At 50.9% G+C, this 15,368-nt stretch overlaps 1 protein-coding gene across 1 annotated transcript; it reads right to left on the bottom strand.

The window, feature by feature from the left end:
- Nucleotides 1-3,788: 3,788 nt before the first annotated feature.
- On the bottom strand, nt 3,789-9,949 carry KRT32 (keratin 32). Its single transcript, XM_028094058.1, has 7 exons — nt 9,485-9,949; nt 8,726-8,808; nt 8,407-8,563; nt 6,947-7,108; nt 6,740-6,865; nt 5,846-6,066; nt 3,789-3,918 (listed from the first exon to the last, which is right to left on the bottom strand). Exons 1-7 carry the CDS (start codon nt 9,947-9,949, stop codon nt 3,789-3,791), a joined length of 1,344 nt encoding a protein of 447 aa, XP_027949859.1.
- Between the last annotated feature and the right edge of the window lie 5,419 nt (nt 9,950-15,368).

The following is a 15,368-nucleotide window of genomic DNA, read 5'->3' as shown; positions in this document are numbered from 1 at the left end:
ATCTTCCCAGTTAGCACCCAGCATCTCCTTTCCTGATCACATTGCAGAAGTCTTCCCAATATCATAGGGAAGGTCCCATTCAGTGCAATTCAGTCCACAAACTATCTTGGTTATTCTCCCAGTCACTGTGTCCAACCACTGGGCCTTTCTTTTCTGGAAGCTTCTCTGAACCCAGTTCTGCCCTGGTTGGCCCTCACTCCCACCCCGTGAAGGGGGCCTTGCTCTAGGGCAGTGAGAGGCAGACCCAACACTGTGCACCAGTCTCCTTAACGGCCTCAGGGGGAGTCACATCTTTGAAACACACGTCCTAACTTTTCCAGTCCCCACTCAGGGAGGATCCTGCTACCTGTGGGAGTCTCTCTCAAACATCAAATACACCAAAGGTTTTATTACTTTACTCTGGTCCTGCCTAAGTTTTCCTATAAACTGGAGTTAATTAAATCCAAATGCTTTGATATGAGGACAGAGTTCCTCTGAGAATCCACATATGTGTAGCACTGGGTCCACTTTCCAGGAGGTCCTGGTGCTGGTGGGCATAAATATTTCCCAAAGTCTACACCCATGGCTTTTTCATCCAACAGAAAAGAGAGATGGGCTAGGCAGGAGGATAACTTGCAACCTCTCTCACTTGGAAGCACCATCTGAACACAGAAGATGGTGGCCATCCATGTCCAGCAGAGGGGGCAGCACTCCGAGCTTGGTATCATATAAAAAGATTTAACAGGCATTTCGGTGGTCTGACAGGTCTTGGCAAGTCAGATGACACACAAGGGTGGAAACAGGGACCCGGTTGGATTGGACAGTATGCTCTGAGGGAAAAGGAGCCTACAGAAGTCCCCAAAGGGCCCAGGGGCCTGGACTCCTGGCCTGCAACCCCTGTCTGATGGCTACAGCTCTGGCCACAGCCTGGGGTCTGTGCTCTTACTGAGCCACATGCTCCAAGGATAAGGAGATTCTGAGTTTGGTGTTTCCAGTTATTTTTTTAAAGGGGAAATATAGTCCCAGGATGGAGTTTCAGCATCTCAGAGAAAATGCCTCTGTTCTTAAGGACATGGAAGAAGGAGAAGGGAAAAATATTTATTAGCCTGAAATAATAATAAACCTTGGTGCTTGGAGAAAACATAAAGGGCTCAGAGAGACCCCCTAGACTTCGATTCCCACCTGTTGGTTGTATGTCTATGAGCACATCTTTCCAACTCTCTGGGCCTTAGAGTCCCCATCTGTAAATGGAAGAGGCTGGGCCAGATCATCTGGAAGGCTCCTTATGATTCTGACAGTTTAGGACAGTGCTGGCAAATAGAACTTTCTGGAATAATGGAAATATTCTACATCTGCCCTCTTCAGTATGGTACCCTTAGCCTCATGTAGGTATTGAGCACTTGAAATGTAGGTTGTGCAATTGAGGAACTGAATTTTCCATTTTATTTAATTAAAAATTCAATAGCCACCTGCAGTTTGTGGCTACCATATTGGACAGAACAGGCCTAGGATTTTAGAACCCAAGATCTGGTTCTGTTCAGTCTGCTGTGTTTATCAAGCTAAGCACATTCTAGGCAAATTTACGCAGGGCTTGAAATCAAGAAGGACTGCTGGTTGGTACTCAGTTATGAGAATATCCAGTTGGCCAGAAGCTCCTCTCCCTTGGCATTCCAGCTCACTGAAATGTTACCCTCACCTCCACACTCAGGAGCCACAGCTGGCTAAGCAGTGTGTTTGTGTCTCCTGTCAGGCTCACAACCCTGCCTGCCAGGCCTGCGCGCAGCATCATGTCCCGAGAGCCCCAGGCAGCTGCAGGAACAAATCCATCTCTCATCATTTCTTGGCAAGTCCAGAGGGCAGATCTTTAATAGAAACATCACCTCAGCTCATGAAGGAGGAACGGTGTGTTTGGAAGTTGAGGTTCAGAAAGGTGTGCGAGATTCCCATTTCTGGTGCTCTCCTCTTCATCTGCCATGGCCAGCCTTGCCAAGTCGGGTCCTTTACTGAGCCTCTCACATTGACTTTCCCACTGTCACAACCTGAGTTGAGGTCCCTTTAGCTTCTTCCATACACTCCTATCAGCTTTCCCCCTGCCCCTCAGCCATCCTTTTGACACTCCTTGGTGAAACTTTCTAAAATATCACTCCGGCCATGCCATCCTGGGACTCAGAACCTGCAGCAGCCCTCCCGCTGCCTTTGGGATGGAGTCCAGGCTCTTTGTGGGGTACCCGACCACCCACCATGGTCTGATACCTTCCTACCACATGAGCTTTATTCCCACCAGGCTTTCACAGGGACACCTGCTGCTCTAGCCACTCTTGAGCAGGACCTCTGCTTCCATGCAGGCCCCATGCATGTCTACCTCTCGTTTGCTCTATAGACATTCAGGCCCATCTCAAATGCCACCAGCTGCATGACGCCCTTCCCTGCTTTCCCCAGGCTAGTACTTTCTCCCAGTCTTTGCTAGTGTGTGCTCTTTCTAGGTAGGAATGTGGCTGTCTAGCAGAGTGGTTCGAATAAATGCTTCAGTGGAAGCAAATGGACCTGGGTTCAAATCTTTGCCCTTGCAGGTAACTTTGGGCAACTGGTTAACCCATTCTCCAATCCTTGGTGTCTTTTTTCTAAAATGGACACGATGCCTCCCTTACACGGTGGTTGCACAAGGTACTATAGGCTGTTTTATGCAATATGCTCAGCACAGTACCAGGTGCATCATAAGTGCTCAGTAAGTGGTAGTCATGGTTATCATTATTATCATCATCATCATCTGGCCCTTATTGAGGAAGAGTGGGGTCTTACACACACTGGTCTCAGAGCCCTCTCCAATCCTCGGCATCTGGACAGCGGGGATCACTTGCAATTTTTTGTAGCCCCTGCACCCAGCTGTAGTTTGCAAATATGAGGACTCAGAATTACGAATTGCTTGAATCTCCCTGGGGCCTAACAGCCTATACTGAGTCCTGGGTCTACTTCTTACTAGTTGTATGAGCAAGTTTCTTAACCTCTCTGGGTCTCAGTTTCCTCATTTAGAAAGAGAAAATAATGGTATCTTTCTCACAGATTGTCGCAAGGTGTAAATGGGGCATTAACAAAATGTCTGGAGGACTACCCAGGGCTTAGCCAGCCCCTAATGCCAAATCTGCACGTAGGAGGCCATTAGTGAAGGTTATTTGAATGAATGAATAAATGAATGATCCCATTGTACCAGTTGTAATGTGGTGGAGGGGTGGGGTTATAACAGTATTATTCTCAATTACGGTAGTTTGGCCTAGGTTTCTGGCATAATTATCTCCCTCTTCTCTTTATTCTTTTATTACTTGGCTCTGGACCGATTGCCTGGCTTTAACTAGTTTATGGCATGCAGGACTTTCTAGCGAGTGCCTCCCAAGCCTCTGTGGAAACAGACGGGGCATAAAAATAAATATAGAATTTGGCCACATTCCTCTTGAGCCCAACTGAGTAGAACTGGCTGGTGGATACAGCAACAAAGCGACAAATAGAGAAAGATATGCTTGCAGGGCTACTGGATGGGGCTTTATTTACCAGTTAAAAGAATATGTTCTTGAGGCAGAAGAGACAACCAGAAACATCAGCAAAGAGAGCAATGGGCAGGTGGAAGTGAGAAGCCGCTTCTAAGAAGTGGGGGCTAGGGCACCCCCTGCAGATCAGAGCATGTTGCACACAGCCCACCTCCTGGCGCAGCTGCTGGAAGGCTTCCTTGCTGGCCCCTGACTGTGGTCAGACTCTGCCTGAGGAGGCTCCAGGCACCCAGCTCAGGTCTCTCCAGGATCCATCAATGCTGAGGAACTTCAGTAGCGGCCCGGAGGGCAGGGCACAGAAGGCACGCAGACGGTGCGGGGCACACAGATGGTGCGGGGCATGCTGGGGGAAGGGGCACAAGGGGGACAGGAGGGAGTGGAGCAGGGGTTACAGGGTAACCTGTGGAAGAAAGGCACATGGGGCAGGATTAGAAAAAAAGTCCAGCTCAGCAACATGTGCCGTGGTTCTGCCCCCCAGATGCCTCTCAAACTCACCCACTGCTCACCTTCTCCACTCATCCTCCCTAGTCCCACCTCCATCACCTTTGCCTATATGACCCCAGCGGCCCCCTCACTGGTCTCCGCAGCCCCTCTCTTTCCCCTCCTAACCACTATCAACTTCGAGGGCAGAGCGATCTTCTACAAACACAAATAGAAGCATGCCCCTCCCTGCCTAAAACCTTCAGTGACTCCACGTGAGCCATGATGAAGAACAGCTTCGAACTTCAACTCAACTGTCACATCCTCCTTGAAGCCCTCCCTGATCTCTCTGTATCAAGTCCCCCAGGGGTACCATGTGCCTACTCCCAGAGTGATTGGTGGTTATTCTGTCACGGTCCGTCTCCCCATTAAACAGTGAGGTCAGCAGCCACATATGTATGCGCACCCTGCAAACCTGGCCAGGAGCAGGCATGTCATAAGAATGTATTGAATAAGATGAACTAAGTAATTCATACAGAAGGAATACATGGCAAAAGGAGAAAGGATGATCTCAGAGACTGACAGGTGTGGGCTCAAAACCAGAAACAACACCCTGAACAATAGATGGGAGCTAAATAGCCCAGAAACCAGACAGGTGCCCAGGGACCACATCCAGCCTGAAATATGTTTCATATGGCCGGCACTGTATTTTTTTTAATTTGTTGAAGATATTTAAAAATCAGAAGAATTTAATATTTAAAAGACATCCAGATCCCCAGCTTCTCTTGAACAATCGAAAGACCCAACCGTACTGGATCTGCATCTCACACGGTAGAAACAGCCTTGGGGGGTGGGGGCAGTGCCCTCATTGGACTAGGCGTAGCTCTCTGGTCCTTCCAGAGCCCCACAGTGACCTGTGTCACTCATGCACTTTAACAGCCTGCTCCTTGAAGAGCATTTGACTTTGCAACTCTTGCCCCGGAGGGTGAGAGCGAATGACAGAAAAGCAAGGCTGAATGCTGAATAAGAAACTGCCTGCAACAGCAATCAGCCCACCAGGTGTCCATGGTCCTGAGGTGTCCTGCACCCAGGTGACCACCATGCCCTGCTGAGCCTATCTGCACTGCCCAGCTTCCGACCCTCCCCACTGCTTACCCAGACCATGGCCAGGGCCTCCTAAACATGTTCCTTGCCTGGACCCTCCTCCCTCTACTCTGTCCTTCCTGCAGCCATCCGTACCGTCTTCCTAAAGAGCAGCTTTGAGCTTTCACGGACTTAGTCAAGAAACATTTACCGAGCATTTACTATGTGCCAGGTGCAGGAGATAAAAATGTCTCTGAGTTCTAGTTGTTCGTCTCACTGGGGAGATAGGCAGTTGAGCAAATTTTATCATTTCCTCCCCCCGCCAAAAAATTAGACTTCAATTGCTATGAAATAAGGTCCTCCCTCCCCGGCATGGCCTTCATGGTTCTCAGGGATGGGCCTCACCAATCTTCCCTGTCCTCCTTCCCACCACAGCTTGATCACACTGAGCTACCCATGTCCCCCCAAGTGCAGAAAACCTTTCCCCCAAGTATGAGCTCCAGTTGCTTGCCTGTCTCCCTAAACAGATGGAAACAACCTGAGAGCAGAGGCCTTGTCACCATCTATCCCCACATCCCCCATGGTGCCCCGCACCTGGGAAGTCCTTGGAAGGAGTTTGCTGACACAGAAAGGAACACAATGGTCTCCCCAATGGGCCAGGTTTGGGATGGCAGCATGAACACCTGCCTTTCTTTGGGTCATACCAGCTTTCCAACTGCTTCTTAATCATGAGAGGGCTCTATCTCATGGGTAGGCCCAGTTGCTTCCCATGGCCTCCTCCAACCCTTGCCCGCATTTATACAGCATCAGCAGGGCCCACTCACTTGCAGTCCTCACTCTCCAGTAGGCGGCGGTAGGTGGCGATCTCTGACTCCAGCAGGGCCTTGACGTCCAGTAGCACCTTGTACTCCTGGTTCTGCCGCTCCAGGTCACACCTGATCTCAGCCAGCTGGGCCTCCACGCTACTGATCAGGCACTGCATCTGGCCCAGCTGGGAGCCGTAGCGGGCCTCGGTCTCTGCAAGGGTGGATTCCAGAGAGTCCCTCTAAGGCAAAGGGAAAGACAAAATAGTGGAGGAGGAGATGTATTTTCCCGGTTCAGAAAGAAGAGCTCAAGAAGAGCCACCTCTCTCTTTGGGGATGGGAATGACCCCTCCCCACCTAAGTCACTGTGGAAACTAACCCTACAAAGGCTGAGTGAGTTATTCAAACTTAAGCAGCTGGTAGGTAACAAGTCTAGAATTTGAACCCAGGTCCATGTGATCCTAAATCCCTTATTCCTTCTTCATCCTCAGTCTGGCTTTACACCTTGGATCTGAGGTTCACCGGGCTCATCCCCTATGGCATTATTTAGATCCATGGTCTTCAGCCCTGGCTGCACATTAAAGTCACATGGGAGATTTTAGAAAATCCTGGCGCCCAGGCCCCACCTCCAGAGACTCTGATTTCACTCATCCGGAGAAGAACCTGAGCATGGAAAGTGTTATCACTCCAATAGGCAGCATGGGTTTGGAAGGATGGACCAAGCAGAGAACAAGTGTCTACCTGCCCCATGTCAGATGTGAGACATGCCCCTTTGATCTCTGTGCTGGGTCTGGGGAGAAACTCCCTCTAGGAGACATCAGCTGGGCAAGCAACCATGGTGGCTGAATCTGGGCCTCCTCCTCCCTCCTGGATGCCTGCACCTAAGCGCAATGCCACCTGGGATCCAGCACCCACCAGGCTGTGCTGGGCCTGCAGCTCAATCTCCAGCGTGTTGACAGTCCGTCTCAGATCAATGATGTCTGACTGGTAGCTCTGAAGCTGCTCGGAGCTCGTGGCCACCTGCTGATTAAGCTCCTCCATCTGCAACGGGGGAGACAGAAGAAGGGCAAGAGTACCTTCTCAGGGACACTAGGGAGGCCGGCCCACCTGCGAGAGGCCCACCTGCGTGTTGAACCATTCCTCCACGTCCCTGAGGTTGGTCTCCACCACAGTCTCATACTGACACCGCATCTCCTCCAGCATCCTGTTCAGGTCCACGGGGGGTGCAGCGTCTACCTCAATGTTAAGGCGGTCCCCCAGCTGGTATCGGAGGGCACTGACTTCCTGAAAAGGCACAAGCATGAAGTCACATGGTCACCACCCCAGGGAGACATAAAATGATGGAACAAAAGATGCTAAGATGTCTATGTCAGAGAGGTCCTTTGAGGATTGCAGTCCACTCTGCAGCATGCCCTGTGGTCTTCCAGCTCCGGCTGGACACTCCCATAAGGGCAGAAGCACCCCATCGCCCTTCCTGTCACTTTGGCAGAAGCCGAGAGCAACTTCGGGATTTGTTTGATCTCCTTGGGCTACAAAGGGAAACCCGTGCCCCTGCATTCCCAGCCACCCTCCCAGCCCATGTTCATCTGGGACGGAGGGCAGCAGGAGTCTGGCTTTACTTGGTTCAAGGCCCGAGTGCGAGCAGGCACCTCCCTAGACTTGGCTGCCAAGGAGAGAAAGTTGTCTCGGAGGCTGCCCGGGGGTGTGTGATGATGCCTCATTAGTGGCCTCTCAGTGCGGTTTCCAGCTCTCTGATTTAAATAGGATGAGTCAGCTACCTTAGGGCACTCAGTGAGTACGTGGTGACTGATTGTTACTTTACATTTAAGCCTAAGGAAACCCAGCCAAGATTCAGAGACCCTTGTTCTTTCAAATCCCAAGTCAAGAGGTTGAGAGTCAACTCAGATGGGCGGGGGGAGGGGGGGGTGCGGGGAGAGACACCAGAGCTCTGGTGGGCTTTGCAGCACACGGGTGCCCAGGGTGGAGGAATTTCCCTCCAAGGACCTGCAGGAGATGAGGGGGGAAATCAGAAAATAAAGACCTGTGACTTTTAGATCAAGCATATTATATGCAAACAGGAGAGTGGAAGAAGAACAGGGTGGGGACAGAAAAAAAAACCACCGCACTCGACCCTCCCTTGGAAGGATGGGGGTCACCACAACAGCAGAGCCTGAAAGAGATGGACAGGACATTGCATGCGATTTCTGGAACACAACCCCCTCAGGCCCTCAGGCACCACTCCACCCCCAGAATGTTTTCTCAATGCTTGCATGAGAAAAACACGTGCAGTCACCGCAAGCATCTGGCAGTCACACAACACCAAGATGCAGAAGAGAAGGTTGCTCGCCTCTCTGAGCACGGACCAAGTGACAGGTGTTTCACATCCATGGCCTCCCTTAAAGCTCACAGCGATCTGTGTGACAGTGCCACTCTGTTTTACAGACGAGGAGCCTCAGAAAGGTTCAGTAAATTGGGCAAGTCCCAGAAACATTACGTGGCACCCCTGGGAATTTCAACCCCAAAACCTCACATTCTTCCCACTCGGCTTCCCAGGGCCACGTCAGCTTGACTTTAGGGCTCACCTGCTCGTGGTTCTTCTTGAGGCACAGCAGCTCCTCCTTCAGGGACTCCACCTGGGCCTCCAGGTCGGCCTTGCACAGGGTTAGCTTGTCCAGGATCCGGCGCAGGCCGTTCGTGTCAGCCTCCACCAGCTGCCGCATGGACAGCTCCGTCTCATACCTGTGCAAGGGCAGGGTCAGCACCTGAGCGCTGGTGCTGAACACAGAAATCAGGGAAGCCCTGGAAATGCGGGGGCTTCTCCAGCCTCTCTGAAACTAATGGAGAGCTGCCCCCAAGGATGTGCAGGGAGAGGGGGCGCCCCCATCCCCCGGCCAAACTCACTTGGTCCTGAAGTCGTCCGCAGCAAGCTTGGCGTTATCAATGTGCACAACCATCCTGGCATTCTCTGCCTTGGTGCACAGAACCTGGGGGCCAACGCACAAGAAGGGGTTAATCCAGGACGAGAAAAAGGAGAAAGAACCCAAATGAGAAGCCAGTAGCTGATAGGGCTCAGCAGCCTGGGAGTCATCCTTGCAGAAGCCCCGCTTCCCTAGAGCCCTGGGGAATAGTTGGTGAACTGCTAGTCCTTGGAGAACATGGGATTTATTTTTTAAGCACCTAGGTCTTCATAAATCCAACTGCTCCATTTGGTTGCAATGAACAATGGGAAAGAATCCCATTAAGTGTGAAGTCATTCATGGGACAGACAGATCCTTAACGACTGCTAACATTTACTGAAAACTCACCATGTACCAGAGGCTATGTTAAACACTTCACCTGCCTCAACTCGTGGAATCCTTGTGACAGCCCCACCAGGTGAGAACTCTTAGTATCCCCAGTTTACAGATGAGGAAACTGAGGTCTAGGGAAAGGCAGGGCCCTCCCAAAGTCATGCAGCAGTAGAATGGAGACTAGATCCCAGACTTCTTCCATGTTAAGGGCTCTAGCTGAACGCTCAAATTATGAGCTAATCCTATGCCCTAGGGAAGTCTCTTTCCCCTGAATGTGGCTTACTGAATTAACAAGATGCAAATCTGGAATGCTAGCTCTTCTGCTCTTCTCGTTGCCTTCCCAGTGAGTCTGTTCACTGCTTGCCCTCACCTTCTGCTGTAGCTCCTCAATGGTCCTGAAATAAGACTGGTAGTCGGGACACATGGTGGCCACTTGAGACTGGCATGCCTCTTGGATCTTGCTCTCCAGCTCTGCGTTCTCACGCTCCAGCTGGTGCACCTTCTCCAGGTAGCTGGCCAGGCGGTCATTCAGGACCTGCATGGTCTCCTTCTCGTTGCCATTGAAGGAGCCCTCACAGTACCAGCTGCAGGTGCCCATGGAGCTGGAGATGCCACTGGTTGGCCAGCAGCTGCTGGGCCAGCAGGAGCTGGAGAGGTAGGTCTTGGAGAGGCAGCTGGTGGGCCGGTAGGTGGTGGGCATGCAGACAGAAGGCACACAGGCCATGGGCTGGCAGACATAACCCAGGCACAGCTCAGGCCGGCAGCTCAGGCTGCTGGAACAGACGGAGGAGGACCTCGGGCAGCTCTTGATGGAAGCTGAACAGTTGGATGTCATGTCGGGGAGGTCCTTCTCCTCAGCAGCAGTCACCTGGATTGCCAGTGTCTGCAGACCCCAACCTGCTTGGGACTTTTTATACCCCTGGAATGAGGGGGTTCACTCTAGAAAGTCATCATGGGGTGGTGTTGTTGTTGATGCTCAGCCCCAGAGGAAGCTGCTAATTAATTTATAATTTGGTTTCCAATAAGGAGTTCCTTTCCCCATAAAAGAGGCCAAGCTAGTCATTTGGCTAAAGCAGGACACTGGGCTCCTGTCATTGATCACCAGGGGAGAGCTTCAGGACACATCTTCAAAGGATCAGCTCGGTGCCCGGGGCCTCATTACTGGGGTGGGGCTGCCAGGAGACCACAGCACCTGGCCCTGGGCCGCCAATGGCCTTGCCCACTGCACCCCCGCCTGCCCGGGCCTGAGAAAGGCTGTGGCTCTGTGGGGCAGCAGCTGTTCCTTTTAATGAGAGCATTTCCTGTGGGGAGAGGCCTGCCCCCCAAGGAGGAAGTGTGTGGGTGCTGGAAGCTGCATGGATAGTGGCAGTGGTATAAATCCAGGGAGATAGGAAACAGAACTTTGGAGGCTTCTAAACCTCTATCATCTTCCTACCCAGGGGAAGAAGTGATGTCAGGGAGGAGAGAACAAACTCAAGACACAGACAGAAAGCCTAAGAATCAGGGGCATCTTTTCAGCAGCTGGATGCTAGTAAGAAGAAGAGACGTGAGGACCCCTCTCTCGGAAAAGGAGATCAGTACCAGGACCATCCCCGTGAGGCAGACGCTCTATCTGGACCATCTCTGGGTCCTCCCTTCGTTTATCACTGCTCCACATACAGAGCCGTCGAGAGTTTGAGGATTGTTCGTTGAAGGACTGGGGTGGACAGGCTGCAACACGCTCTATTTTCACTTTTTGTCATGCAGGGCTCATTTCGGGACCTCAGAGACAGGAAGCAGTGTGAATCGGCTCCCTTGAGAAGCGACCCTCTGCAGCCCTGGGATAAGCTAAGCCAGGGGAAGCCTTGGGCATTTCTTAAGAGAGCAACAGACCAGGTGATTAAGCGTCCGACTCTTGATTTTGGCTCAGGTCATGATCTCAGGGTCGTGAGATCGAGCACTGGGCTGGACTCCACACTGGGCATGCAGCCTGCTTGGGATTCTCTCTCTCCCTCTCCCTTTGTCCTCACTCCCTCTCAAAAAAAAAAAGGGGGGGGGAATAAGCAAGACCAGTGGTTTTCAGTCCTGCCTACAATACCCGTGGGCTCACACATCACATGTTTAATATGTGGGGTTAGAGAGCCATTTTTTATTCATTAATCTTCTCAATATGATATTGGGGCGTAAGTACTTGTATTATTTTTTCTATTTCTAGAAGGGTTGGCAGAGGGCCACGGAAGGGGAAATGCCACGTAGCCCAGTTCCCTGAAATTTGTTGCACCAACCATAAATTCCAATTCTTTTGTCTGGATTAACTATTTAGAGAAGATAGTGGCATCAGATGGAAGGAGCTTATGACAATGATACCAACTAGGTGGAATGAGACTCACTGGACCAGCCTACAAAATCATAACCAGCATTTATTGACTCTATGCAAGTACCAGGCACCGTGCTGGGTGCTTGGCATTAATTTGCCCACTTAATCCTCACCCAAAAAACTGTAAAATAATTATTACTGTAATAAGATGTAGCAGTGATTCTCAAAGTGTGGCCTCCAGAACAGCAGCATCACTCAGGAACGTGCTAGAAATGCAAATTCCTCACACCCACCCCAGACCAACTGGGTCAGAAACTCTGAGGGTGGGGCCCAGCGATCTGTGTTAAATGAGTTCTCCAGGCGGGCTTGAAAACCACTAAGGTCTAAGAGGAGCATCTAGATCTTAATACCTGCCACCAGAATTCCTCTTGCAGAAAGAGCAGTGTTGGTTTTTTTTTTTTTAAGATTTTATTTATTTATTTGCCAGAGAGAGAGAGCGAGAACACACACAAGCAGAGGGAGTGGGAGAGGGAGAAGCAGGCTTCCTGCTGAGCAAGGAGCCTGATCAGGGACTCGATCCCAGGACCCTGGGATCATGACCTGAGCCAAAGGCAGACACCTAACCACCTGAGCCACCCAGACATCCCAGAGCTGTCTTTACTCGAAAAAATATATTAAGTTCTTGGGGTAGAAGATGGGACCCCAAGTGCCTGGATGTTGGCTGGCAAGACATCAGAGGGGGAAAAGGGAGAGGAATTGGAAGTTCCCAGGACAATCATGGAAGTAAGGGGTGAAGGGGAGAGGGTTGCAGGAGCAAGGAGGGCAGATACCAGGAAGGAGCTGAGGGGCCGTGCTGTGGAGCTCCGTCCCATTCCATGGTGTCCGTGAGACCTTCAGCAAAATCCACTAAATTCAAACTCTTGGCATGAGCATCAGTTCACATTGACAGAGGAAGGACTGGGTCTCATGTCAGAGTATGTGTGAAAAAGGAAAACAGCAGTGTTCAAAGCCCCAACCGGGTGAAGGATGGGGACAGGGACAGGTGGACCCAGGGCAGGAGCTTGTGCAGCCAGTTCTCAAACACAGTTCCGAGTCCAAAGCCTATCCACTGTACCCCCAACACCTCTGAGGCCAAAGCCAACTACTGGGCAAAGAAGTGTATTTGAAAAAGGGAGAGAAGGGAAAGTCACTCAGAGAAGGGCAAGGAAGTGGGAGCAAAGGCAGAAGAAACACCAGTGAGAACTGGGGGCTGACTGTGTCCAGGGTGGAGGGCCCATTTAAACAAGGGTAGGTAGAGGGCGCCTGGGTGGCTCAGTCGGTTAAGTGTCTGCCTTCAGCTCAGGTCATGATCTCAGGGTCCTGGGATCAAGTCCTGCATTGGGCTCCCTGCCCAGCAGGGAGCCTGCTTCTCCATCTGCCTGCCGCTCCCCCTGCTTGTGTGCTCTCTCCCGTGCTCTCTCTCTCTCAAATAAATAAAATCCTTTTAAAAAATAAAAATAAACAAGGATAGGTAGGTTGCACGCAGGGAACTGACCCCAGACTGTCTCCTTCCTTCCATTCTTTGAAAAACCAGACTGACCCCAGACAAAAGATTTATCAAAGCTGAATTTAGGTAGTTCTACCATCCAAAAAGCCAGTTTGCCAACCCGCCCATAGTGTCGTGTCATCAGACATAAGCAGAAGGATCCCCAGACATTGGAGAGAAGTTTCCAGCATCACAGACAGAGATAACAACAAAACAAGCAAATGAACAAAACAGGAGGAAACTGGGAGAAACGGAAACAATGCGGACTCTAAAACAATCTCTTAATACACTAATATATATACACGTGTGTGTATTTTGCAATGACCTCAGAGTTAAGAACCGGCAGTCAGGAAACAAGAGCTGGATGCTACAAAAGAGGAACAGAGAACAAAAAAATATCTCTCTGGAATTAAAAATATGATAACTGAAATTTCAAGTTTAGCACAGATGTTTGAGATTAAAGGAGAGAAAAAAGCCAGAGCTGAGAGATAGTCAAAAGCACCCGTCAGGGATCTGCTTAGCATGAGGGCGACAGCTGAGCCCCCTGAGCCCCCAGCTGCCAAGCCGGAAGGTCCTCCCCTCCGACAAAGGAACCCCAACCCTAGCTGTGTGCTGGAATCACTTGGGGAGCTTTTTAAACCCCCAACCCCAGGCCATATCCCAGACCAACTAAGTCAGGGTTGCTGGGGGTCAGACCAGTGACCTGTATGCTCATCATTCCAAAGTGTGGCCAAGGTTGAGAATCTCTGACTTAATGGGAACAGCATTACATTCAAAGAGCACAAGCAGATGATGTAAATAATAGTAAGAGGCAAGGCTCTGCAGGATCTGGTTCACTGCATCTTGGAGGGAAGTAGGATGGGTTTGGAAGGGGTTTGGACCACAAAAGGAGGAAATGTGGCTGATGGGACATGGAGTTAACTAGAGCTGTGTGCTCAACCCTTGCACGGCTTGCTGACTGCAGGTCCCCAACGCCCAACTTTCCTCCGAGTCGGAAAAGATAATAAGCCACAGGACGGCATCTCTACTTCGGCTGCTAGGCGTTGCTGTCTGGAAGGAAAGCTCAGAAATGAAAGTCTGGATAGGGAAAGGGCAGATGCCCAGCCTCAGGGCAATCCAGGCCTCCAGCTAGGTTAGACAGTCAACAATATCGAGCCATTTTCAAAGGCCAAGTATATGCTCGGGAAAGCAGTATGGACCTCAGAGTACATTTAGTGTCATGGCTTCTGTTTTACTGATGAGGAAACTGAGACTCAGCAATGGGGCACCCCTTGCTAAAGCTCCCACAGGTTGTAAGGGCTGGGGACAGGATTTGAACCCAGGTCAGTCTAACTCCACATTCGGAGCCCACCTTCATCACACTAACACCACAGCCCCTTTAGCAGGCCTCCTCTTACCACTGAGGCAGGGAGTGGGTGCCCTTCTTTTCCTACCCCAAGGCCTCCCTCTGACAAGGGTCAATCCTGCTACTGGCACCTGACACACTGTCTGGCCCAGGAAGGCGCTCGACAAAGGTTTGTTGAATGAAGTGAATGATCGTGAGACCATCATCTTCTTCTGGTGACTGAGCTTCAACAAAACCAGCCAAGGTGTTCTAAGAAGACCAAAGCCAAGGCAGTGCAGGATGCCCGGAGTGAGGGGGCTGGGAGAAACCAAAGCCCCAGGGTCTCCTTTATGGGGGGGTTATGAAGGGGACGACTCTAAAGTTGAATCAGGGTGAATGACACCAGGCCCCCTTAAGGGGTGGGGGTCTCAGGCCCACTTGGTCACCTGTCTTTCCCCAATCCGTTCTCCACCTTGTGTGCTGTTACAACTCCCCTAACATCACTAAAATTCCATAGTGGTGCTCTTGGCATCTTATAAGGAGCACAGGGCTATCTGGAGACAACCCGCCTTCCTTTCTACCTGAGAAAGTTTTATCTTCATCACCATTTCCCATTAGAATCCATGGAGCTTGGCATTTTCCTGGTCTGTTGGGGGTGGACAGTCCGGACATAAATGAGAATCTTTAGGCCAAGAGGCTGGGAGTTCCCACTTCCATGCAGAAATGCTCTGGTACCCAAAGGCTCTGTGTGCAGCATCAGATGCCAAAGGCACAGAGAACATGATGAGTCTCTTACGGACAAGAATCTCTGAATTGTGGGTGGAGGTCACAATGGTGGGCTCACTCTTGCACCTGCAGAGGTGTAGGTTTTGGGGGGATCTGCCAAGCTGGAGGGCTGTGTGGAAGTATCACCGTGGAAGGAATGAAATGAAAATACCCTGGTGTAGGATGTCTGCATTGCTTCTCTTATGAGAACCAGAGGCATGAAGTGAAAAGTAGCCTAAAATGCTTCACCTTGTACTGGCCCTGGCTTTATCCACCCTCCTCTGGATCCCAGGGTGGCCACCTAGACTAAGGAGGGAAGTAGGAGAGGTCTGGTAATATGGGTC

This window comes from Eumetopias jubatus, unplaced genomic scaffold, assembly GCF_037043125.1.
Source record: "Eumetopias jubatus isolate StellerSeaLion01/CBP00866 unplaced genomic scaffold, mEumJub1_p1.0 scaffold_10, whole genome shotgun sequence".
NCBI classification, from domain to species: Eukaryota; Metazoa; Chordata; class Mammalia; order Carnivora; family Otariidae; genus Eumetopias; species Eumetopias jubatus.
Note: the sequence above shows the minus strand (reverse complement) of the source record. Positions and strands in the feature narration are given on the sequence as shown.